This window comes from Nyctibius grandis, chromosome 5 (assembly GCF_013368605.1).
Source record: "Nyctibius grandis isolate bNycGra1 chromosome 5, bNycGra1.pri, whole genome shotgun sequence".
Classification (NCBI taxonomy): Eukaryota; Metazoa; Chordata; class Aves; order Nyctibiiformes; family Nyctibiidae; genus Nyctibius; species Nyctibius grandis.
In genome coordinates, this window is record NC_090662.1 from 16,712,016 (window position 1) to 16,739,370 (window position 27,355).

General features: G+C 37.3%; 1 protein-coding gene across 1 annotated transcript in view; it reads right to left on the bottom strand.

The window, feature by feature from the left end:
* Window positions 1–27,355, bottom strand: part of COG5 (component of oligomeric golgi complex 5) — a 211,658-nt gene that overhangs the window by 27,361 nt on the left and 156,942 nt on the right. Inside the window, 6 exon segments of the mRNA XM_068400718.1 lie at window positions 777–839; window positions 2,227–2,337; window positions 20,581–20,680; window positions 22,730–22,891; window positions 24,042–24,246; window positions 26,593–26,674. Of these exon segments, the coding sequence (XP_068256819.1) occupies window positions 777–839; window positions 2,227–2,337; window positions 20,581–20,680; window positions 22,730–22,891; window positions 24,042–24,246; window positions 26,593–26,674 (723 nt within the window).

Genomic DNA, 27,355 nt, shown 5'->3' on the forward strand with positions numbered 1-27,355 from the left:
ACAGAAACCAGAAGCATTTGCATTTTGACACCTCAAAAATACCTTGACAAACAGATCATTTCAACAGTGCTTTTTATTATTCTGCATTACAAACTGCTAAATAGAAGGACAAAAGCTGAAGGTAACGTTTCTCTTTAATTGATTTTACCAGTGAAGTACAGAAATAAGGCTGTTTACTACTTCTATGTAAAGCCTTCCTTCAAAAAGGTGCACAACAATCTGGCATTCATGGTTTGTAAATGTACATGTTTTGGTGCACACACTTTGTTCAGCTGTTCACTCCCCAGACACGCAAGCTGCCCCTTCGTTCCTCGGCACGCAACCCCTCCCAGATCAGTGCACAGCAGGACAGATGTGGAGAGCTGTCATCCATGGAGGGCTGCACACCCCTCCACATCGCCCCCCAGAAAAGCACCAGGTAGCATAAAAATCATAATTTTATCTGTGTGTCAGGGGGGTAAGAGAGTGATGAAGGATCCAGCTATTGCTGTGTGAATACTGCAGAGAAAGACATTTATTTTCACAGTCAGATGACATCTGGGTTCCCACCATTACGAGAATATTCTTGAATACAAATGCTACTCAAGCAGCGATTTGGCACATGCAATATATATGTACCTGCAGATATGACAAAATATAAATTTCAGAATATTCACATACCTTTGACTAACACATACCAACACAAAATAATACCTGGGAAAATAAATGCCCATTTTAAGTGTAACAAACAAAGCAAAGCTCAGCCCTACCCCTGCAGTATATGGACATTCGATTACCTTTAAGGCAGTTGTGACTGTTTGCTCAGCGGCTGCTGGAAATGAGCTTTGATTGGTAATGACCTAAAATTTTTAAAGTAATTGTTAATAGTCAACATTCAACAAATTATTAGAATCCATAATATTTAATTTCATTTAAAAACATACTGAGTTATCCTTAGTAATGAGTGGTTTACGTAGGTATAGATAACTATCAAATGTGTTTTATACAGACAAATTGTCAACGCACCAGTATCAGTCCTTTGCTCTCAAATTTGCTATGGACTCTGCTTCTGCCTTGGCAAAGAAATGATTCAATTGAGTTCAACTGAAATATAGCTGAAGGGTTAACAGAATCAGAATAAAAATAAGTGGTGTATTCTCCCACTGCTAAGCATAGAATTTATGGAGAACTATACGAGCAGCTCTATGGCAAATATTTGAAAGAATAGTTGTTCTTTCTCAGTGTTATGACTATTAAAATACTACATGTTAAACAGCTGTTTATGGACAGCAACAATGATATTAGAATTGAAAATCAAGGAATGATCTGAAGGAATATTCTACCAATTTCCCTACAGTTATGAACATGCTATACAATAGTATTTTTAAGCCAGATAAGTACTGAACTCAAAAGACTGAATCATATCAGATCTCCCTCCAACACCAAGGCACATGAGGTTCATTACTAAATACATCAGAAAAAGCAGACTTAAAAGTTGATCTACCATCTGTTTGCAAAATCCAAGCAAATTTTATAGGCTTTTTAGCATTTTTTAACATTCTTTAAACATATCCACAGCCAGGAGTACTCATGATCTTTTTTCTAATCAGGCGAGGATTTAAACATGATTAACTACAACTACCACTGTATCTGTTTGTTTTAATTCACAGAGACTGTGTAACCAGTGGCATCACTAAGCCAGTAAACTGGAATTATTCATAACTGTGCTTAGTCCTGAAAACATTTCCAGGTCAGACTTTGGTCACAGCAACAATTCACGGAGATACTTGTGAGGTGCTGCTTTTCTTGATTTCACCCTTTCCTTCCTCTTTTTAGTTTGATCACAATCATGGGAAAGCAGTGAGGGTCTTCCAAGAAAGATAACCTTGGGCTGCAACAGATGCAGACAAGGGCTATCAGGCTGACCAGTACAAAGACAGAGCTTATTTGATAAGAAAAAAACAGAAAGTTCAATTGTTTAGGCTCACTAAACAACGGCTGTGAGATGTGATTATTCTCTATAAACATATCTTTCACTCTTCTAATATTGACAGTTTGTCACATAGCAGCATTTACAAAGGCCACCAAGTCTCAAAGAGTTGTACAAATGCAAAGCAAGGTGCAGGTCTGAGCCCAAAACTGGGCTGTATTTCTCAGAGTTCTCATCAGCTAAGGGGAGAATATGCATACGATAAGAGCAAAGAAGTCAGCATTACGGCAAGAAGAGAAATACGAGAGGAAGCCTACCTTCAAAACCGACTGGTGCAGTTTGTATAGCGAATTAACTACAGCCACGTTCCTCCTCTGTCCCTCCGTGAGTGGCCCAATCACCTGGCTGGCATCCCCTTGAGTAGACAGCTGAAGTGATTGCAGAAATCGTTAAAACAGTACCAACTCTTTAAACAATCCGTCACCACAAAATTATAGTTAACTGAACTTAGACCATGGCAGAAGGCCGTAGGTCTTCAGTACCAATGTTCTTCCATTTAACTCTTGTCTTGATTCATATGATTTCCATCTCTGGATAATACAAACCGAACTATAGGAACACGAACCATGAGAGGCTGTTGTCTTCTCAGCTCCCAAACCACAGCACCCAGACCCAGATCTCTTGGATATACCCAGTCCCAGCATAACTTCAACTTTGTAACCTAAGAGTCAGGTGAAGTCACCTACCCGAGGATGCAGTACGAACTAGCAGCAGCAGAACTTAAAAGGGTATGCTCTTTTCTGTATACCCTCAGTCCTTACTTCTGACAACCATTTAAGCCTCTCCTTAAAAAGTCTTTCTTCAAATAGTTGGCTTACAGCTTTGTGCATATTAGTGGCTTGTAAATGAACGGAAAATAGAACTGCAAGGACCAAAACTGCTAGTCCTGTCATTAAAAAGGGTTCTATCCAAAAACCTTTCAGCAAAAAAATAAAAAATTATTTCTTCATATTTAAACTCCACAAAGCATGCATTTTTTATCATTACCACAGAAGTCAAAGTTCCAGCGTGATACATAAATAGCAGTTAACTACAGAACAGTCCCGTAAGTATACCACAGCATATGTTTATAATTTAAAATAAAATAAATTGTAATTGGGAAACAAATGGAAATTTTCTTGTGCACTGAAAGCTGCAGAAATACAAAGAACTGACAAAAGGCTATGTGAATTCTAGAAGTTCGTCTAAATATTACAGCAAGAATAGCTATTAATAGAAGGCTTTACTGAGATATAATTATCTGACTAGTTATCTATATTTCAGGATACAAAATTATCCTCCAGGAAACTCCCAAAAGTCTCTCAGTAAAAATATATTCAACTCATTGAACAAGTCACCAAGAGACTTTTATGAAGTGTGTCTTTAAACACAACTGTAGGTCCTACAGAAAGCTCCTAAACTAAAACTAATATACAGTAACAACTGTTTAAGAACAAAAGAAACAAAGATAACACAAGAATTTTTAAGTTATGGGGAACAGTGAATCTTTACTAGTGAAAGACTATTCCTGCACTTCCCATAGCTTCCACTCAGCACAAACACAGACAGCACACAAGCAAAGTTATCTAGTATTTGCCAGCACTGCTAATAATGAAGGTTTAGACAAGTTCTTGCAAGCACACAGGAACTCAAACTTATGCACAGCACTATGGTGACAGTATCAGTTCATTTCGCTTTCTCAAATTTAGGGATTATTTCAGGCTAAATAGGTTTCTGAGGCCTTTGCACAGGGAAAATTTTTTTCCAACTTATCTTTGATTATTTGACATTAGAATGCATCTTTAGACTAGCTGACAAATACATCATCTCAGCATCTTCCTGCCTTCCTGAGAGCAGCCATGTGAGCTACGTAAATCTCTCTTTCCTGCCTGATATTTCTAGTTGACAGACCTGACTGGTTTTAAGAATTCTGCTTCTCATGCTCACAGCTTCACAGACTAATAACAAAACAGCTGTGCAGAGAAACACCCTGCCCACCCAGCTCACCACCCTCCCAGACCCCAATAACCTTGTTTTCACACCTTTTTTAAGCACGGTACAGACTATTCAACTGTTTTTTTGCACACTTGCAACTATTAAACATAAAAGACACTGCTAAGACAGTAAAATTTTACATCCTAGTCACTTAAATTTCAGTTCCTCAGAGTCTACTGTAAAGGTTTCACAATTTCTTTTTCTTAGACATTATGAAATCATTAGACTGTTTCTTCTGCTGGTGAAAAAGCTTAACTGATAAGTAAAACTAGTAACAAGTACAAACATAACCCTTCTGCAGCAACAAGCAACTCTTGCAGTCAGCAACAGTGCACAACAGTTTCACAGGCAAAGTCTAAAAATGCCTTTAAAGCAATCAGTCTTTCTAAAATTGTTTACCATATTAAATCGATTTGAACTTTGACAGCTAGATGTGTTGATCCCTTGTGTATCTTAAAAAAACCATCACTGGTCTAAAACAAAGCAGCCTGGAAAACTCAACTCTTGTAACTAGCAGTAGGAAATGGGCAGCCCAGGGCTTCCTAGGACCGCTTCTCGTGAAGGTGTGCCATGGGAACACCTGGCACCTACATGGGTATGTGTGCCCTACCATCATGGGAACACCTGACACCTACATAGGTATGTGTGCCCTACCATCATGGGAACACCTGGCACCTACATGGGTAGGTGTGCCCTATCATCAGGGAACACGTGGTGCTTACACAGGTAGGTGTGCCCTACCATCATGGGAACACCTGTCACCTATATGTGTAGGTGAGCCCTACCATCAGGGAACACCTGGTGCTTACACAGGTAGGTGTGCTCTACCATCATGGGAACACTTGGTACCTACATGGGTAGGTGGGCCCTACCATCTACAGCAGAAGTCTCAGTTGTCCTTCCTATGTCTTGCTGTCACCACTGTGATTTCTATGACCTTGCCTTAATGCAAGAAGGTTCTGCACTGACTCTGTCCAACATGGTTCATGTACATACGCTCTGTCACTGGCATGTATCTGGATTTCAGGTAGTTTATCATTATTCCAATATTTCAGTGCCTCAGACTGAATTCTTGACACCTCTAATGTCCATTGTACAATCATGCATCCAGGTAGGAAAATGCCATCATTGTGTCTCCCCAGTTCCAACAAACCATGCTTATGGCCCATTTACTTTAGACACAAATCATCCCTCAATTTATTTTCCATCATACCAGGTTTTATCAATGATTCACATTCATCACTCTCATTTATATAGCAAGTACTTTTGAAGTTCTGTGCTGGACACGCTTACGCATTTAAGCCCAGTGGTAATGTAACTCTCCCTCTGTTATCTGCCCACTGGGGATCGCACCATGTAAATAGTTTAAGCCAAATAAGTGTGAAGCCTAGCCACATCCACTCAGCTGAAAGACACAGTCCAAGGGCTTACTTTTTCATGAAGGCATAGAGACAAAATCTGATGCCTTTTTAATCAGCTTGATTTATCCAAAAATGCAGAAGGCCAGGAGGGTGAATTTATGCTGAGCAGAAATAGGGAGGACAGAAGAGGTGACTTCATCCCAAATCAGAATCTATTTTGGGAAAGAAACAACTAAAAGACAAAGCGTAGCTGAAGGACCAGATCCCATCTCCAGGGAACCGTCAGTCACCCTGGGAGTTAGTCTGGCTTGAGCCTGCTAGCTGAAAAGAAAACAGAGGAAAAGAAACCATGCTGAAGCCAGACCCGAATGAGCAGTAACAACAAGGACGGTAACTGTTCCACTTCTCTGTATCTGTCTTTAAGTATAGCAAATGATTTCTTACGCTCTTCACTTTAGTTGGGTAAACTGTTTTTGCTTTTACCTCAAAGCCTGTCTACTATTTACAGCAATTTCATGGGCACTAGCAAAGCACAGGCACCCCATTTCCCAGCAAGTGGCAATTCTACAGTGGGTGACACATCAGTATAAGCTCCCTTTGCTAGCATGAGCTACCAGCACACTGGCAACATGAGATGCTAGTGAGGAAGAGAGGAGTGAGGCAGAGAAGTCTCCCATCAGCGAGTATTAGCCAGGACTTTTGTATCATGCATCCAGGCACCAGGACAAGGGCTGTGTCTTGTGGTACCCTCAAGAATGTGAACGTGAGCTTCTGTCCCACGCATCATTTCAAGAAAACTCAAAGGGCAGCTGTTAAACTAAAATGAGAAAGAAACACTGGAGGTACTGCCTTTCTGACATGTATATGAGGAGTTCTCTAAGACAGGAGGTTGAAATTTGCAGGTTCAGTCCAGTAGCTGACTAGCTGGAGGAAGCTGCCTGGAAGACTTTTTTTTTAAATCTAATTCAACCGTATCTGAGGACTAAGTAGTAGATTGGGTAGTTTATCGAATCAAAAAGGACACCTGTAGCAGCTGATACATGAAAAATGTGTCACGAAGAGGAACAAGCTGAATGGAGGCCATCTGACTTGCTTCAGCCTGACATGGTCAAGAAACTGTGAGCCATAACTGGCACTGTGCTCTCACCAAATTCAGAAGTCCTTCTGGAAAACAGTTCTTTCTTTTAGTTTAATTCCTTCAGCACACTAACATGGTTACACTGCTTCACCTGCAGAGATTGCAGGTGCCTCGTATTAGGTCAGTAAGTTGCCCAATGCAGAAAATTTCAGGAATGATTCACCTGACTACATGCAGGAAACCACAAAGTAGAGAAATAAGTAATTCTATTGAGTAATTCATCTAGCCTATTTTAGAGACCCTGCTTTAGGGAGAGAGTAAATGCACCTATTTCCCTCCACTAACTCTAAAGGGAATCTAAAGCAATACCACAGATACATACAGGTAGCTATACTGCCTGAAGCCGTGTCAGATGAATTCTCACCCTATAAATGTATTTGCACTCCTTTGTATAGATCCGCTTTGGATATATGTCTTAGAAATAACTAGATCAATTGTTTTGGATTTTACACTTTTTTATGTTTAATACCTAAGAACAGATGTGTAATTTGTCAGCATGGATTTGATCTCACATGTTGGGACATGTGCTATAAGATTGCTCTGGGTTTAAATTCTTGTTTTCACCATGAAGCAATGAATGTAGAATTTAGATTAGGACATGAATCAAATCATCAGTTCTCCCTCAGGTTATAAAAAAATGCTAACTGAGTTCGTCTTTTTCTTGTAGAAAAGCTCAGACTATTGCTATATCTTTTCCTATAATTTGTTTAGTGTTTCAAAGTGACTAACTTCCCCTCTTTCAACAGGTGGCAGCTCAGAAGAGACATTGATTTCTGAGCTGGTTTGCTACTATTCCCTTCACAGACTAAACATTTTGTGAAAAAGCTCAGTTTCACACTAAATAACTAAGATCTTGTGTGTATCCTTACTGACAGTTCTGGAAAACTCAATTTATTTGATTTCTCTACTCTAACACAGCCTCAGCAAACCCACTCTCCAAAGAGCAGGAAACAGCATCATAATTTAGGAGGAGTATAGAGAAGATCTTAAATCAAAACAAGACGAAAGCAGTGCCTCTCAACAAAGCATTTGATCTAACTCCAGGATCACGAGACCGATGTGTTTTGATAGCACAAATTGAACTCCAATTGTCAAGCTGACATTTTCAGGAATAAATACATTCCTAATACAGGCAGCTGATGTGGCCGTACCTCTGGCAGAAAGCAATCAATCCATCTGGTACTTGGCCTCCTGCCTGATCATAACAACTTATTATAAAGCGCAGAATCCATTTACAGAGTTTCTGAGTCAATAGGGCTTGGCCCTGGGATTACTCCCATAACCTACGAATAATTGGGATGATTTACTATTAGGTTTAATGTTTTCCATATGGCAGAAGGAGCCTTTTACAAGCTCTTTCCACCTAAGAAATACAAAAGTTTACTAGAATCAGTTTGCTATGTTTTGTAAAAATATGATACTGTTTAGCAAAAAAATACATAACGATCTGAACCCCACTACCTATGCCACCCAATATATTAGCTACTTAGAGGACAATTTGCAAAGAAACGAGACGTAATTTATTGGTTCAAAGTGTAGAAATTGAATGAATGTGTCAGGGCAAATAAGGTCCTTGACTGATAAGGATAAATTAAAATGAATGTTCTGTTTAAAAAAAAACCAACAACCTAAAATTTAAGAATAAATCATAAATAAGAATTTATGTTCTTGGAATGACTTCTAATTTTTCAAAGAAGAAGAAATATTTCAAGACATGAAGAAAGGAATAAGCTGTGAGTTCAGGCAATAACTTAAAATGTACATAAAAACATTTATACTGCACCCTCAGGACATTCTTGTAGCTTCCAGAGTATATATATTTTTTTTCTAAGCTTCCTCAGAAAAATGAAAACTTTATATTCTAGGAATACAGAAAAGGAGCTCTATGGTGAAAGCATTCAAAATCTTACAGAAAACACAATCATCATTTTGGGAAGAAAAATTTGAAGGGAGTGTTAAGTCCTTGACGCAGAAAAAAGACTGAACACCATGCTCGTGCTATTCATGCTAGAAAAACAGCAATCATCGAACTGTTCCCTTGGGGGTATTTCTGTTTTGTTTTGTTTTTTTTTTTTCCTTCTTCCCTAATATTTTCAAAAGCAGAAGAAATGGAAGGAAAACAGCAAATGGTCTTTCTGTAACAGAAAGACAGGATTTATCTCTAAGTCTTTGAATCATCTGAGAAGAAAAGCACTATATAAATAATCAAAAGTGAGTAATGGTTCATGGTCCTTAAATAATGAGATGCTTTAAAACAACTCTGCTATCGGAAAGCACCTAAACCCAGTTCCTTTAGGAAACCTCAGAGAATCCTCAACCTGAAGCACCCAGAATAATTTCTCAACTTCTGAAAATTATGCCCCTTGTATCTGTCATTTTTTTAGACTCATGTTTATCCAGCTAGCCCAAGTCTGAGGAGGATTTCAAGGACAATGTGTGTTGATCCTGATACTTCTGACTGTAAGTTTACTGAATTTTTCATGCTTGCCAAATTAATGACTGAATGATTAATCATATTTTGTATGTCATCCCAATAGCTGTGGGTCCCAACCAACTACTGAGAATGCACCTCCAGAGGTGAAGAGCAGACATCCACCCCACAACACGTGAGACGGGTCCAACATGATAGGGTGATATTCACCTACACATAAAAAATATAATCAACTTATTTAATTGCCATCTGCCTTTTTTGGTACCAAGTCCAGGCATTAATTGATATTAGAATACTTCTACCCTGCAGAAGGTTATAAACGAGCTTTACATTGTCTAACTCTCATTAGAGTTGATCCAAAATTGCAAAATTTCAAAGCCTTTACCGTATCAACATACATTTAACCATATCCATAATTTGGTATGAAATAACTTAGAGCACACTATAACAAAATATTGTACAGATTGCACAATCTTGCTTTTTTCCTACCTGTTAGCAAAATTACTTGCTAGATCTAAAGAAGTCTTTTAACCACTTTTCCAACAAGATAAAATGAAGTACATAGTACTCTCAAAACCAGCCTTTTATGCTTGGATGATTTTTTCTGGAGTTTAGCCAGTATCTTAAAAAAAAAACAAACAACCCTCACACATTTGTTATGTGAGTCACGATCTAACCAGCAAAAGACAACATGAAAATGAAGAAACTGTTTCATGAAGTTATTTTTTAATGCAACTTTTTCCTCTAGATCTTTAATTCCATTTTTAAAAGTTTAAATGCTTTTTAAAGTGACTTATCAGTTAGACATTTCTAAGTATTCTCTGACCAATATAAGTAGCTTCCTAATGACTGTTTTAAAAAAACTCTGCTGATCTTGCCATAAAATAAAATTACAAAGCCTTAGCTGACTTCTGATTATTTTTAAATTAGACCTACTGCCATCTTTAGCTTTTATTACTGTAGAGTGAAATAGTAATTATTCTGAAATGATTTTAGTATATAATAGCCTCCCACATATTCTATTTAAATACCTATTAATGAATTCCTTTAATGTGCCAAATATTGAATTCATATTTTTGGGTTCTCTCATTTAAATAGCATAGATACAGGTTTTCCAATGACAGTAACACCCTGTCTTCAAGGTACTGGTATAATACACTTAATTCATGTATTTCAAAAAGAAGTGGGGAAAATACAATCTTTCACATTACTTACACCATTGTAACTGACCCGTTATTTACAGAAAACCTTTCCCAAAGTGTCATTTCACTACCATTCTTGACAATATGGGAGCTTATTACATTTCATACTTCCATCCGAAGTTCACAATATTCGACATTTAGACAGGAGGACTAGATATGTTTCCCTGGAACTGTCAGACAAATCTCATTGTTGGAACGCGTCCTGAACAGTGATTCACCCGCAGATGAAAGCTCACAATTCAATGTAACACCACCTAATACGAGATATGGATTAATTCTTGTAAGAATCACATAATAAAAAAGGCAATCAGAAATTCCCTTTAGGTTGTTACAGTGAGAATTCATTATGCTTTTCAATTCAAAACCATCACAGGTCTCATAAATTTGCTGGAGTTTAAATCTAGTGTCAAAATTCCAGTGCATGAACTGTTATTTGCCCTTCACCGGAAGAATTTGATTCCAGGAAATCTTTTCTCTCTCCCTCTCCACCCTGTTCTCCCCTACTTCACTGAATTATTCAGCTAGTTAAATTTAACTACGTCAGATAAGAGGACGGATGGACAAAAAAAAACCCCAATGCAGATACTGCAAACCACAGAGTTATGTCAGTAAACATCAGTAAACATCCTAACGGAGATGCAGCTCACATTCGTTTTCTTGCTACTAAAGAATATTTCATTTGGGGAACTTCTATAAATTAAATGAGCAAAACAATGTTTTTGACTGGTGTAAGGTACATGTCTCCTTAGGAATACATATGACTAAAGCCAACCCAACAAATGCTTTCCTCCATAAATGAGGTCTTAATTTTTTTCATTTCCCTAAGAAGAAACCGGAATTATAGCCCTCCTAGATCAACATCTTTCTTTCTTGCAATATGTTACAGGGGCACAATGAATGGAGAACTTGTTTAGTCCAGCCCGTCTCTGCCTTTTCCTAGTCAAACACTAGTATAGACCAAAAGGTTCAGAAAAAATTCCTATCTCCAAGAATACTCAGAGAAAACTAAGAACTGATCCTTCTCATCCAACTGTTTTATCATTGCAATATTTTAACTTTTAAATCCTGTCTCCTTTTGCATTTCTGCTTTTCTTAACAATTTCACTGATTGAGCCAAGACATTCCAATATAGTCTCTGGATCAGTTAGAATACACTTAGCCTTTTAGATTATGGACAAAAATATGTCATTCATATTGCTTATCATCTAAATAACTCACTGAAAACAGCTTATTTAAATCTTCATTCCCCTGATCAAGCATGACAGACACTTTTTCTTCTACAAATGACATTAAGAAAATTCCTTGTAAAGACACTGTCTCTTTCTCAGCTTGGAGTTTAAGCTGAAATAATTGTTGTTTTTCTATTCCACCTGGCATTCTAGCATTTTCTTTCTGCATTCTCTTTATTGCGACAATGTTTCCAAACCAAGGAGAAGCATTAATAAATTAGAGATTGTTTTTCAACAGTAAAAATATAAACCAAGATCAGAGCACATTTAGTTGTAATCTCAGGAAGAGAGATCCTGGAAGATCCGTGAAGCCATGGCATGATAGAATTACGCTTCCAAAACCACATCACCAAAACCAAACAGTGGACTATTTTCTATTGACAATCACGTACCAGATGCACCATAAACCAATAAAGAAATAAATCATGAAAAAAATCAAGACTCATCTGCCACAGTATCACAAATAGTTTTGACTAAGGGATGGATGTGCAGAAAGTTGAGATCTATTTTAAACCTCAGTAATTACAAACTAGTTTTTAAACATATTCAAAGGAAAGGATAAGCTTTTTTGCAGGAAATTTGAAAGACAAAAATAAATTTTGTAGAGTGGTGTGAGAAGAATATGGTCCATTTTCTCACAGTCTGCCTCTTTAAACTCAAAAAATTCTCCCAAATAATCTATTCCAACTCATTCTAAATGGCTAGCTAGAGGACCAGAGATATTTAATAGGGAGATATTAATTCTGAATATCCACTAAAAGTGGAAAATTGAAAAGATCATTATGGGTAACTGCAAAAGATTAAGCCATCCTAGCAGCATTAAAGAACACAGCAGTAGCTGAGGATGTAAGTAAAGCAGAATTTGGAATCTTACACCTCCAAATCACAAGTTCAAATATAAACTGGACTGAAGGACGATGAGAGATGAATTGTTTATCTCAGTTTCAGTCCTAGTGGAAAGTGGCCATTTATTAAAATCTTCGTAATGCATATCACTGACTGACAATCTTATTTGAAGCCTCAGGAAGGAGACCTGTGATTGAAAAGGTCTGAGAGAAGAGAAATTCGTCTTTACATATGATTCCTATAGAGTAGAGACAGAGCACAATGGCAGGATAACGCACTGAGCCACACAAGTTTTGTGGGCAAAACTAAAAATAATTTAAGAACAACTGCAGCAGAGCTGACTTTCCTTTATATATATTTTGATGCTAATCTTATGTAATGCATTTGGTGCTGATCAGCATTACAAAGATCAGTGCTCTAAAAATATCTGAACATGACAGATAGATAGATGATCCTCAGCCTGTATCTCCATCCATTACATTCACTAAAAATAGAACGTTAAATTACTGAAGGGATTGGTTGCACTGGCATCCAAAAAGGTGTCATCTGAGTTGGCTTAAAGAAATATTTGGCTACCTGAAGAAAGTGTTCAACTCCTGGAAAGAGTTAATATCCAAGAGTTTTCTTGCACCCATCCAGCAGTATTTGGAGTTGCCAACTAGCCACAACACCCCAGACAACTGTGCTCTTTTCAAGGACTAAAATTCTGGTAGAAACACCAAATGCTATTTGAAAATCTGATAAATATTACAGATCAAAAAACATGTTTAGGAAAGCATATCTTCTGAAGCTCTGGCAATCTAAGAAAATCCTAAGACGAAAAGCAATGTTACTATAGAAGAAATCAGCATCTCCTAACTTTTGCCTTAGAGATTTATTTACATCAGAAGTAAGAAAGTATGAATTCCAGATGCAAGAAAAAAAATACCCCAATCTGTCAGCACTTGAAGCTTCCTCTCGAACAGATTTTGCATGTCATTCTCATTCAGTCTCATTCACATATTGGCTACACCCATAGCAGTAAATTAAACAGTGCCAGGAAAGGTTCCTAGTTCTGGCATGTGATCACCTGTACTGCTAAACTGTTAGGACAGTCATTAGCAAGTTTTTGGCCTTGGCCAACAACTACTCTCCCAAATAATCACCAGCCACGGCTCAAGAGAGGCAATATTGCAGAGACTATTCCCGAAAGGGTGCTGGCAGGCAGCCACGGGCTTTGGGGAAGGGGAGCCCTTACCAGCCGTGAGGCAGGCTATTCCATGCCGGCTGGCTGCAGTGCCCAGGAATGTTCCCAGGCACCTTTCGCTGACTAGTACAGATGTTACTGCTACATCCCATGTTGGAGACTGAGAGTTCACAGCTAGGATGGCAAATGAAGTCCTGAGTGTCAGCCATAAACCTTTACTGACCCTGTACTCTCAACTGAGAGAGGCAGATATTAGCATAAACATCAGGGTGACCGTGTGGAGCAATTTAATACGCAGCCCTTCTGCAGCAAAACCAGACACGTTTCGCTGATCTTTGAAGTGAGGCCAACACTAATCAGAACAAGCCTCGATGATACAAATTTGCCTTCAAACAGATGACACCAAGCTCATTTACTTACTTACATTTACTGTTCTGACGACAGTTACATGTTTTTCTTTCCACACCCATACTCTGTTTCAAAAGCAAATCCAGATCATCCGAGGACAAGCAGCGAGTGATCAGGATATACCAGCATTTGACTCCAAAGGAGGGGTTGGAACAACAACAAATTGTTACGTTTTTCTACTTCTCATGCTCTTTTTTGGTATTTCCTTTTTTAAACAATAATGCACTAAAAACACCTGTCATCAAGTACATGTTACTCATCATTATGACAGATAATAATACTTTACAATAACACAGTCCCAGTTACACTATTTAGTACCAGTTAATTGAAAAGTAGATCTCAGTAAACCTTCAGATCAAATAAAGTTTAGAAATAATGTATATTAGTTTTAATGATAGAATTTTTATGTCAGAGTCACCTCACCTTTAAACATTAATCCGATTAAATATTCAGAATTGTTTTACAACAGCTGAAATCCAGTTTCACCATTGCACCGAAAAACAATATCAGGCTAAATCAAAGCTTCCCAGTTACTTCCCAAGAACTTCTTGTACTTGGCTGAGTACCCGCATATTACTGCTCATATTACTGCTCTAGTACTCTGCGACTGGTGCATGTTCTAAAACCACGTATAACATTACATAACTCAGATATTTACTTAAGTAAATGTAAATAAATCTCAATATACTACTCAGATCCAGGATAGTGAGAAAGAGGCTGCCTACTCTCTATCACAGATATCAGCTGACGCTGACTGTTCCCTCAAAACAACGCAGAATCCAAAAACCTCATTCACCAAAGAAAAACCATACAAATTTCCTTGTGTGCCAAGCATACAGTCCATTGCTTTTGGGATCAGAATAGCAAGTTCTCTCTCATTTTGCCTTTTGGCGTGTCTGGTACCAGAGGTCTTCAATATGTGAATCAATGTCCTGCCCTTTGAGGATATAGGACAACTATTTGAACCTTGGTTGTGGGGGTCTCGAATTTTTGAGGCACTTATGTCTTCTCTTTCATCTTTTATCTCAAAATTCACTTCTATTACTGGGTCTTTAGCATTTTAACTTTGAAATATATAAAATACACCAAGTGTCACCTTATGTTTTTCTTAAGCAGGAAGGATTGTGCCCTCTGTCCAGTGCTTTAAAATTTCCAACTGGCTTATACTAGGCAAACCTGGTAATCAGAAAAACCCACAACCATTGCCCAGGGTAAAATCCTGACGAGAAGCCAAGCCTCTACCATGTGCTGTGGGCAAATGATAGATTAGTAGCTCTCACAGAGCACTGCCAAGAGCCTGTATTTCAGGCCTCCACCTCATTCATCAACTTTTGTAAGATGTATGACCCATGTCCAACCACATTTAGCTAAGGAAATAAAAAAAACACGATTCAAATTCTCTATTTCCTTCCTCCCTCATTACACCCACTTGCCTTCTCCATCTTCTGAGTGCTTCCTCTTTATGATTGCTTACAATTCTGACAGTGGGAAAGATCTCCATTACATCATCTGCCTGCAGCCTCTTGTCTGTTGGAAAGATCCCTTTTTTAGAAAAACTTTTCTGAAACATTTTACTCTATAAAATACAATATTCCATATTTAGGAACCTCTTCAATTATAGGCAATCACAGCTCCCTAAATCTGCCTAGCGTAATACGGCCATGCAGATTCTTGCTTTGCCTGTACTTCAAGCAGACGTGAACTTGCTCTGCTTGTGCTCCAGGCTGAATGAGAGTGTTGCGCTCAGCAAGGTGCCAAGGCTGAGCTGGTCACTCTGGCTTGGAGTGGAGCTGAAGTGTGCCCTGCCATCTGGGAGCACAGCAAAGTGAGCTTGTGGTTGCCTAAATCATGTACGCGTACCGTTACATATCCACATATAAAAATGTTTTTTAAGAAAGTTTGATCCAGCATAATCACTCCCACCTGCTCCGAAAAGCAAGTGGGCAACCTGATTTTTACAATCCTGCCTCTGCAAATTACTCTTTGCTTGTTTATTGGCCAAAAGACACCAGGTCACTTTGTCTCTGACAGTGATGCCTTATGGTGGGAGGAGGCAGCAAGACACAGCCTCCACAAGACAAGACAGGAAGGATTGCTGTGGGACTATGATTGCAATTAATAAAGATAGTCTGACAGGATGACTGTAACTCTAGGGAGGAAACTAGTAGAGGTCTCCAGGTTCAAAAAGTAGGAGAATTGCATCTTCTCTAAACAACTGCATTTTCATGTTCACAGCACAGCACATTTCATCTACGTGCACTTGGTGGGTGTGTTAGTGTATTTCAATCCACCCACATGCCAAGCTCAACAGAAATAGCACAAAAGTAAGAGAACATACAGTACTTACACTTCTACTCACAATATATGAGGTAACTGAAATCATCATTCTAAAAGCAGAAAGAATGCAACAAAAATCCCAACAATAAAAATTGTTCTAAATAGTCCTGTGCTGGGAAGGGAACAGACTAGATGACCAAATAGGGCTCTTCCATCTTCAGTCTCTATAAGGACAACAGATCTTGCAATCTATTTTTCTGCTTGTTGGCAAAAATACACATCTTGTAAATTTTCAGAGCTTTTAACCCTCAATGTTTCATGACTTCTCTCCACAAGACATCCAGTTCTAAGTATCAGTAAGAGAAATAGCTCTGTCAACAGGCAAACCAAAACATAGTGATTGCAAAGTTGCAACAAAGAGATTTTTAATTATTAGAGAAATCACAACATTTCAAGTACATTTAAAATTCAGCTCAGTAAATGACAAAATTACAGGTAATCAACTGGGGAAATACAGTTTTGTCTCACTTCCAATCAACAGGTGACTATCATTTTCATTTCTATATATATAAATGAGAAATCTGATTTAAAGTAGCGTATGAACAAAATCAAATATGAATTTTAAGGACTTCTGCAATCAACCAGGCATCTTTTCCAAAAACGGACAGCCAAAAATCTGTTCACTTCTTATTATAGAATATTACCGCAAAGCAGTGGTCTTCAAAGGGGGGTTGTGTGCACCACAGGGGTTACGCAAGCCAATCCATTGGGGTGCAAGAAGAAAATATCAGAACTTCAATAGTACATGTATATAATTTATAGACAAATAAATATACATATAATGGGGATGCATGCTCAAAAAGTTTTTACTGATAGGGATGCATGACCAAAAAAGCTTAGAGACCACTGCCCTAGGGGATCCTGCCATGCAATTACTGCTGCTGTGCCAAAGGCATCTAATGAAGATGTTGGTGAGATACAAGCTCTCTTTTACATCTCATCTATCAGTTATACAAACAGGTAAAAATTTCCCTAGGAGGCAGATTTGTGAGCGCCTATCTTTTCTTAAGCAGCATGGATTGTCAAAAAAACTCAAAATTACACAACTTTTTCTTTGCTTTCAGAAATGCAACTTTCTGGTTTCTCATGAATCTCTTCCCTCCACTGCACTTATTGTCAGCATTTGATGAAAAAGGTAATTTTCCTTATGTGGCCAGTTAAAACAAGAGCACAACATGTTCTATGTGTCAATCGAGACGGGTAACTTAAAGTATTTGCAAATGGGAATGGATGACCCCTCTGGATTAAATCAAGGAGAAAAGTTAGTGGTCTTTTTTATCTGGGGTACCTCACTTGTATGAAAATGTGGCTAGTGAACAAACTTTGGCTCAGTAAGCTGCCATTATGTTAAAAAGTAAGAAATGGATTACAATGTGCAAATGCAGAAGAGGAAAATTTTGCTCTTATCCAAAACACTACGATAAGATTTGTTAACCTCTCTTCCAATCTGGAGTGAGAAGGATGTAGAAATGGTGACTAAATGGAAATCTTGTGGTGTCTGTAATCATTATAAAGATGTTTGCGTTGCCTGATTTAGGGAAAATGTGAATAAGAAGAGACAAAATAATAACAGCACAGAGAAAATATACCACGCACCCCTCCTCAGCATCACCTAACAAAACAGAAGATGGGTGGTGAAGTTGAAAGGCAATACTCTTAAATTAACAGAAATATTTTTTAAATGTAGTGCAATGTATAATTATCCCTTCAAACACTGTAGAGTAAGAACATCTGCAATTACATTGAGTGAAATTAGGACAATAATTCTGAACACTTCATGGCATACACCAACCACATCAAGCATCAGCAAGGGGTTAGCTAAAGATTCACCCAACAGCAGAATACATCTACCTACTGCTCACAGAGGATTATTTATATCTTCTCTGAAATCATTTGAACTGGTTAACACAAGAACAGGTCTCATGCACAGCAACAGCTAGTTCTTGCTGTGGGGAAAGCTGAAAACCAAAAGCCAGCAGCATATGAAGTCACAAGTAACACAAACAAATGTTTTGGATTCACAGGGAGAGGCCGTTTTTTCTTACTTGTTTTTGCTTTAGTACTACGTGTGCAGATTGCTAGATGCTGCTTTTACTCAAAGGTAAAATCTTTGAGTCTTGAATAATATTTTTCTTGTTATTTGTCCTATCTAAAGCTAACAGGAGAAACAGCGAAGAAATCTTAGTGAATTGCAATTCCTTTTTTTGTGAAATTGAATAAATAAAAACCCTGGCATCAGAATGTCTCAACATTTTTAGGACTGCACATTTCAGTTTTTCACCATTCAAATCTACCTGCAACATTACAACAACATTATAAAAAAAAATTTCTAATGACTCTCAAAAGCCCCCCTCAGTCTTCCTTCACTGAGAATCCTGAGATTCTGTTGTTTACTTTTAATTTGGAAGAGAACTCAATGGTGAGTTCCTCCAGGAAATTAAATTTCCATCTTTAACACTGCTCTACTACAGCTATCAGAAATGAAGCATCTGAGCGGAAACGCTACATGGTCACCCTTCTCAGCTTTAGGAAGCTGCCGTTGGAGGCTGGATTGCAAGACTGAATGAAGATTGCATTCTTGGCTACACCACTAAAACATAATGAAACAGTGCTGTCTGACATAGCTCCTGTTCTACACGTGGTACACATTTCAGGCTCAATCTGTCTGCCCAAAAATAGGTACAAAAAAAAGTTAAGATGTTCTATATCCAAAGGGATGGCAAGCATGGCACAGGACAAGTGCGAGAGCCATGCCCTTCTGGAGAGGCAGCTGGAGGCTAGCATGATATTTTAGCACTTTAAAGGTGGCATTTTACACCAATGCCTTGGCAACTGTGTTGAGCCCTTCCAGTTTTTAATTTTGTAACATGTATACCAGTAAGAAAAAAAAAGTAAAAAAATGTAGCTGTGCAATACGTAACTGATATTGTTTTACAATTCGCAGGTATATTCTTGAAGGACATTCATGTTCATTCTGCCAGTCTGACTAATGCTGCCACTTAGTTTTTCAAAGTTTCAGGCTTTATTTTCAGTTGTCAAATTGAAGAAGTTCAAGGGCTCAGACTCCCTCTTCACTCCTACATTCTTTTAGTTTAAGGTCAGCTAATACAACGCCACAAATCATATACTCGTCAGCTTATTTCTACATATCCTTTTTTTCAGGGTTTCTTAAGAATTTGCCAGCTGGCTGATCACAAAACGATGTACGCTTTCAAACAAGCCACCAGCCACAATCAAACTGTAACAGAGATGATGAGCACAACAGATGAGCACAAAGCACCACAACCCTGCTGCTTTCACAGTTACAGCTGATACATCTTTTTTTTTCCAGTTGAATGCCACTATTTGACACTACACTCCATGATAAATAGAGACACAAGTGTAATACTTTTTACTCATGATGACTCTCGCAACCTACTAAAAATCCCTATTTCTTTCATGAGCAAATTTCACTCTGAAATTATGAAGCCATAATTCAATGTCTTTAAAGGAAGATCAACTTAAGCACTATGCTCTAAATATATAGAAAAATAATGTAAACACATATTTTTATTTTAAAACTTTAAATATTCTTTATGGCCTTCATGACTGCTTCACCTATGTTCCTCTTCCATACACTAGCTTGCAAACTTCCAATACAATTCATCTAACAGACATGGTAAATAAGGTACATGCTATTGAATTTCAATCTTTTTAAAGCTGTTCAGACACAGCAGGTGTCTAAAGGGTAAACAGAATCCATACTAACTTAATTGCTTCAGTGTTTTGCAGCTAATTGTTACAAAAAAATTGTTAGCAAGTATCTCTCTTTAAATGAACCATATAGTAAATTAATGCCACTGGAGTCTGAGTTTGCATTCAGAGTTAATGTTGTTTAAGTGAAAATCTTGTTTACAAATACAAGTAGTATGACGATGACATTCACTGTACTATCCATTGGCTTTTTGGGGATCCTTACCCAAAGGACAAGGCTTTAGGGATCCTTTCTCTGTTCAGTTTAACACTAGATAACAGTGCACAGCAAATGACTGGAAGCATTTGATAAATGCAAACAAATCAAGGGTCAGTTAAATATATGGAAAATAATAAATATATGGAAAAAATGCCCAAATTTTGTTGCAAATAATGAAAAAATGCATTTGAATAGTCCAGATTTTAATACCATAAAGATGATGTATCATGTAAATGATGGAATATCAAATGTTGGTAAATATTAAACTGAATTGAATTGTCTTAATTTTACTTAATGACAACACAATTTTGATTTTTTTAAATTAATATGGCAAATTCAATTTGGAGTTATACAGACAAATTTTACTGCTATCAATACACTGTATTTATCTGAAGGCATAATTTAACTGAAAATGTTTCCAAATACACTGGAAAGCCAATTTGAAGGTTTTGTCTATCTAGACTGTTTTACTGTTACGTTGTAAATCTACAAAAACCAGAACATTGTACATAAGTACATAAGTTTTTAGAAATTTAAAATTACTTACAAGCTGCTCAGACTTTACACCGTAGAGCTGAATGGTCTTGGCCACATTTTTTGCCACAGCTAAACTCAGGTCTGGATCAACAGCAGCCACATTTAGCTCACTGGAAGCAAAGATTACAAATTTTAATTAACAACTAAACTGTGCTGTATTTAATTGATAAAGAATTAACTATGAATACGTAGCTACGTGGCATGTCAATTTAGAGAGAGTAACACATTCAACCAAGTCTTTCTACGCACCGTAATTCAGTTTACAATTTAACAAGTCATTTGGGAATTTTATGTGCAGTGTTCCTATTCTAGTAAAAATGAGCAAAGTTTAGGAATGACACTTCAGTATGAAATCACGATTAGTAAGCCATTCAAAAATATTGACTGCAATTAACTACATTCAAGCTTTGGCAGCAGCCTTCAACATTACAGGTGAATACACAGCCATTCAACTCTGGAATTACATGAGCTGTGCAGAAATACCCAGGGGACACCTTAGCTTGACACAACTAATAAGCTGTGTTTTAGGCAATCCTTTACAGTAACAGAGGCCCCAAAGGAATGACAGGGAATAAACGGAAGAAGGGAGAGACTTCTAAATCACTTCCAGCATTTCTTGCTCATGGAACCCCCCCTAGATGTCCATTGGCTGGGGCTGCATTCATAAATGCTCTACTGAAAACAGACAAGCACAAGGACCATCATGTTGCTAGTGATGAGATTAACCTCTCCCAAGAACCGGAGAGACACCAGGCACCCTGACATAGGAATAACCTTCTCCGAGAACTCTGCAGGGCCCCAAACATCATTAGCTAAAGGTCACGCTGGAAAACTCAGTTGAAATTTCATAATTTTCATGTCGCTTTCCCTTCTCCTCTGCAAGGAGTAAAGTAACATCAATAACCACACCAACAGGCATGTTCTGAGCATCTGCAACTCCTGGTCACAAGTACAGTGTCAGTATTTGATATTACACACACACTCACATACACATACTGTGAATACTGCCCATCATTTTCAGATTGTATTAAACAAAGCAGTCCTTAGCAAAACCTTATGAGGGAGAAAACACCACTGGTAATTTAAGCATCTCATTTTACAAATTCTACCTGGAATAGTTGTCTTTATCTATTATCTTGCTGTTTCACTCTAACAGAATATTTACATCAGGTACTATCACTTGCAGCCAAGCAACTATGATTCTTCCCTTTGACACAGTCAGAATAATTAAGAAATCAGACATTTACAATACCTGTTAAGTTTCTCTTCCTGATGTTTTATAAGCTTAAACAGTAAAACTTAAATTAAAATTTCAATTATTCCAGAAAAAACAAAATACAGAAAATAAATAATAAACAATGACATTTATAATACATAATAAACAATAATAAAGAGGTGATTATCCCACTGTATTCAGCATTGATGTGGCCTCACCTCAAGAACCACGTGCAGTTCTGGGCCCCACAATTTAAGAAGGATGTTCAGGTACTCGAATGCATCCAGAGGAAGGCAACAAAGCTGGTGACAGGGCTGGAAGGAATGTCCTGTGAGGAGTGGCTAAGTCTGGGCTTGTCTAGTTTGGAGAAAAGGAGGCTGAGGGGTGACCCCATTGCTCTCTACAGCTTCCTGAGGAGGGGAAGTTGGGAGGGAAGTGCTGATCTCTTCACCCTGGTACCCAGTGACAGGATGTGTCAGAATGGTTCAGCTGCACCAGGGGAGATTCAGACTGGACATTAGGAAGCATTTCTTTACTGTGAGGGTGGTCAAACACTGGAACAGGTTTCCTAGAGAGGTGGTTGATGCCCCAAGCCTGCCAGTTTAACAGACATTTGGACAATCCCCTTAATAACATGATTTAACTTTTGGTCAGCCCTGAAGTGGTCAGGCAGTTGGACTAGATGATCGCTGCAGGTCCCTTCCAACTGAAATATTCTATTCTATTCTATTCTATTCTATTCTATTCTATTCTATTCTATTCTATTCTATTCTATTCTATTCTATTCTATTCTAAATCCTGACTTAATTTTTACACTAACCAGTTTTATAACTAAAGAGTAACCAACCTTTTACTGCTAAGGAAGTCTCATTTCTGAAATTGAAACTTATGAGAAAAAAAACATGTTGAAGATTACATTTTGCAATGTATTATACGTGCGTACCTGGCTATAGTTTTAATGATGCTGTCAAGCTCGTCAGAAGAAGGAGGATTCCGACCTCCAGGAGGGAAGACGAGATTGATGGGGTCAAAGAGTCGAGATAAGGATTTTGACAAATAAGCAGCTTCATATTGTTGCAGTGAATCTTTCAAGGCCTTTTCTGGACTGTAGGTATAAGATAAAATTACTACATTTTAAATTCAAATACACAATAGCATTGAATCTTTCCAGACCATAACAACTTCATAGTATTGAACCTGTTTTTTCTTTCTGCTTTTTAAATATAGGCACTTGAAAAGATTTTAATAGTTGTTTAATACCTTGCTCTTCACTTGAACCATGTAACTAGCCAGGGAGCCATTCTGTGCAGTTCAATAGAGTTCTTAGCACTTTCTGTAAGACGTACATGGAATCCCTAATTCAAGGTGTTCTTGAGACAAACAGTGCTAAAAACATTTGTAAAATATCAACAAGATATCCAGAACAGCGATGAAAGACCTTTTTATATTCACATATTTCATTAGCAGAGAGCTTGTAATCAATTATATATTAAAAAGTATCTCCTGGTATATATATGCGTATAGAAAGCTCCAAATAGAAAGACTCTTCTTAAATTTGCCTTTAATAAGCTTCAGTCTTTAGTACTTCTATTTGTGAAAACAAGTAAGCAGTAGCGCTCTCAAAACATTTTACCTCATTGTCAGAAGTTTGGTGAACTTTTTACTTTGCTTCCATTGATGTCAATGCTAAGTCTCCCACTGACTGTTCAGGAACATATTTAAGGCAATACAAATCTCATGTAAAATATTAGTTTTATCTTACATAAGTCTAGAAGTCCTAATAGACTTGATTAGCCTGTTTCAGTTTGATCTTTCTGATACCTACCACTCAGATGATGTTTATTCTACGATGTATAAACATAAAAACTGTGAATCATAACAAACTGAGCATTTGTCACACTCCAATGACTGCAGTATCAAGAAAAAGCTACTGCTGTAATCACAACACATACAAAACTGAATTTTCATCATTCTGCTTTTTTTTTTCACCCAAAGAGACAAAAAGATAAAACTGGTTCCAAAGTCAGGGACTTTGCAAAAGACAAGACAATCCAGCACTGTTAATTATATAACCTAACAAAAATGCTACAGCTCTAAAATAGTACTAAAGCAATAACTGCAAGAGGAAAAAAAAAAAAGCCTTTAAAATTTTCTCACTCTGACAATTTGAATAACACTAAGTTCTTATAAATATTCTGTTTTCTTGCAGGGTGCAAAGCTTTACATTTTATTGCCTTAGAGTTCATAATACGTACTCATAATCTTGGGTTTTTTGCATGAATATGTCCTGTGTATCTTCTTCCATTTGTTGTAGCTCAGCAAAGAGATCAGTAGTTCCACTTGTGTTAAAATTCCTCTGAATATTTTGACTATATTGTTGCAGGCGCTTCCACAAGTCATTATAAAGCCTCAGTAATTTAGGGTATTCTCCTTCAAAAGCGTGTTTCAAAAACATAGAGGCTGCAAAATAAAGCAGTAAGCAATATGCATTGCTAAGTTCAAACTAATTTTTTGTTCCATATAAACAACCTGTATCCTTGCATTTATCAATGAATGATATACAATGTTATCCTATAGTTAATATTAATAATGTAATATTTATAATTAATTTCAAAGTGCCATGAGCTATCACATTAAATGCAGTTGACAAAGATACGTGTCTAAAGCACTAGCATAAAATCCACAATTGCAAGACTGGACATGGAAAACTTATTTTGTACAATAAAGATACTAATCATGGTTGTGAAACATTTGGTATCAAATTTTACTATTACTATTATCATTCATTTAAGTCCAAAGTGTGATTAGAACTCTCTAAATCTAGAGATTTTCTAACAATAGCTTGATGGGGGAAAAGTGTGGGGCTGTGCAACTTTGAAGATACCCATTTAAAACAGACAAAAATAACTTCTATGGGCCAAAGTCTTAAGAAATCCGATGAGGGAAGCATATGCTTTTACACACACTTCTTAAAACAAGGTATCTAAAATGCAATTCCTAAGCTTATCAAATAAAGAATGACAAAGCCAGCAGAAAAATCAGCATTATTTTCAGCCTTGAAAGGCTTGCCACAAGTAACAGGAAATGAAACAAATGTACAACTGTTTTAGCAACTGATGTTAATCTTGATCTAACATCACTCATATTTTATGGATTTCCCATTACATTAGGAGATTAACACTATTCCATTCATTCGTAGGTTTTTCAGGTTCCAGACATCTGCCCCATTTCTCCCAGCCTATCCTTTCAACTCAAATATATTCTAATTTTGAATACTGGAGGATTCACATTTATTATCAAACACAGAGTTATTTTAGGTCACGAAGCTATGTTTGTAAAGACTGTCCCAAGCTCACAAAAGCAGCTCATGGTCTATTATCAGACTCTGTAAACTGCCATGAATTCCTATTTTTACACTATTTTTCTGATATTGTCTAGTCTTCCTCTGATTTATATGATTCAGAAGTCTGCGAGTGATGTCAGTGGATTCAATCACTTAGAATTTATGTTAAAAATGAACTTTCTCATATAGATGCATCACTTAAATGAAGAAGTCTACTCGCTGTAAGCATTGCTTCCCTAAAACTCAGCTGTAGCAAAGTAAAAATAACATTCACAGTTCAAAAATCCAACAGCTCCCTCTAAACATTTATATAAAAGACATGATTAAAAATCATACGTAATAAAATATTTTTGAATAGCTGTCAGACAAAGTACTGCTGACAAAACGTAAGAGTTCCCTTACTTCTGAAATGTTGATTGATCCCATTAACTGATGTCACAATTCTACAATCTTAAAACCGAGCGCTGAAAACAGGTAGCACATGTTCGGTTTGAACATGAGAGATTCCAGGTGTGTACATACTGCTGTTAAAGTAATGTGTGAGGCAAACAGTAAAATTAATATGTTTTAACACAAGGTGAATATATTTTCTTTTGGGAACATCTCATTACTTAGCAACCACTGAACATGAATCAACCAGGTAGTTCCTCAAAATTATTTTGCTGCTATAAAGCCTGGAAAGGCCAAATTTTGAAGGGCCAGTGCAACAGCTGAGATCACAAAGATAAACATAAATCTTATGCGCTTTATCTGTATATGCAAAAGATTAACTTTATACACTGCATACAAACATGAAAGATATATTTATGAAAGCACCAAACTCACCTGGGCTTATGATCCAATTGCATGCTTCATTAGCATGTACTGGTAATAGTACTGTCTTATGTTTACATATGAATTATATTTAATATTCCTTTATTGTATCTGCCATTTATGTATTACATATGTACAGAATATTGTGTATAGTCAGAACACCAGCCATTTATCTATATTTAGACAAGACACACTTCTGAAGAAACTCAACTCCTATTTATAAAGGTATCCAAAAACTGCTAAAATCAGATTTTTACAACTAATCAGTGTTTGACAAGAAAAGACTGTAAGAACTGCTCTTTAAAATCAAATTAATATTTTTAAATTTGGCAAATCCATTCACTTTGGAAAATATAATGTACCATTCCAAACATTTTTACCTCTACATACAGTTGCAAAAATAGTTTTTGTTATTAGATAATTTCTACTTAATGAAGCAGAAAATGTTTCTTTCTGAAAATTCAACCATAGCTTAGGAGGATCACCCTGTTCAGTTACGAACCCAAGAAGTTTTTAAATTCACAGACCCCGCACTGCATGAACCACTGCTATAGTTCTAGTAGAGAAGATAACGAGCAAAGGGCTTATTGAAATGAGAGATTCAGAATAACTATAGAACACATTACAAATCATTTATACTGAATACTTACAGTCTGTTGCTGACTGAAACTGAGAGGAAAGTGTCTGAGTTACCGCAGTCCAAAATTTGTACAAAATATCAGACTGGCCGTCCTGATAGCAAGGGACAAAAGAAATACCAGTTTCAAAACATACTCTTTTCAAAGAATCTTAAACAATGTTTAAACAGTCAAAGCTGTTCTACCATCACTGAGAATAAAAAATAAGTAAATGAAGTCTGAGAAGTTTTCCTCAAGTTTAAAGCTAGAAACAATATTAGAGAAAACAAAAGTAAAAGCTTCGGTCTTCTCTCAGATGGAATATTTTCCTTCAAGTCTGAGAGAAATGCTTCCAGCTCTCTAGGGGCGTGAGTGCAGACCGAAGCAGAACAACTCAGGAGCCGTGTTAGAAAATCTCTTTGCATTGCAGTGACCTTCTCATCCCATGTGGGTTCTCATGCTGGCTACCTCACAGCAATTACTGTTACTGCCATTACAACGTGCTTGCAAACACCGACCAGGGACTAAAACCAGTGCATGCTGCTCTGCTTCACACGGAATAATTTCCTGTTTCTAAGAACATAAACCACATGAAAATACAGTGAACCTCACAGCTGACTCTTCACCACCTTGTGTCAACAGTGCTTGCTGTCAGAGGTGGAATCAAGGTAGCATACTCTTGCAAAAAGGACATCCAAGAAATAGCAGGCTGTTTTCTTACTCCCCCCAACATCTTGCATTTATGGTCAAGCATTAAAGCATGATTTTGTTTTCTCGCTTTTACTTTCTTCCTACC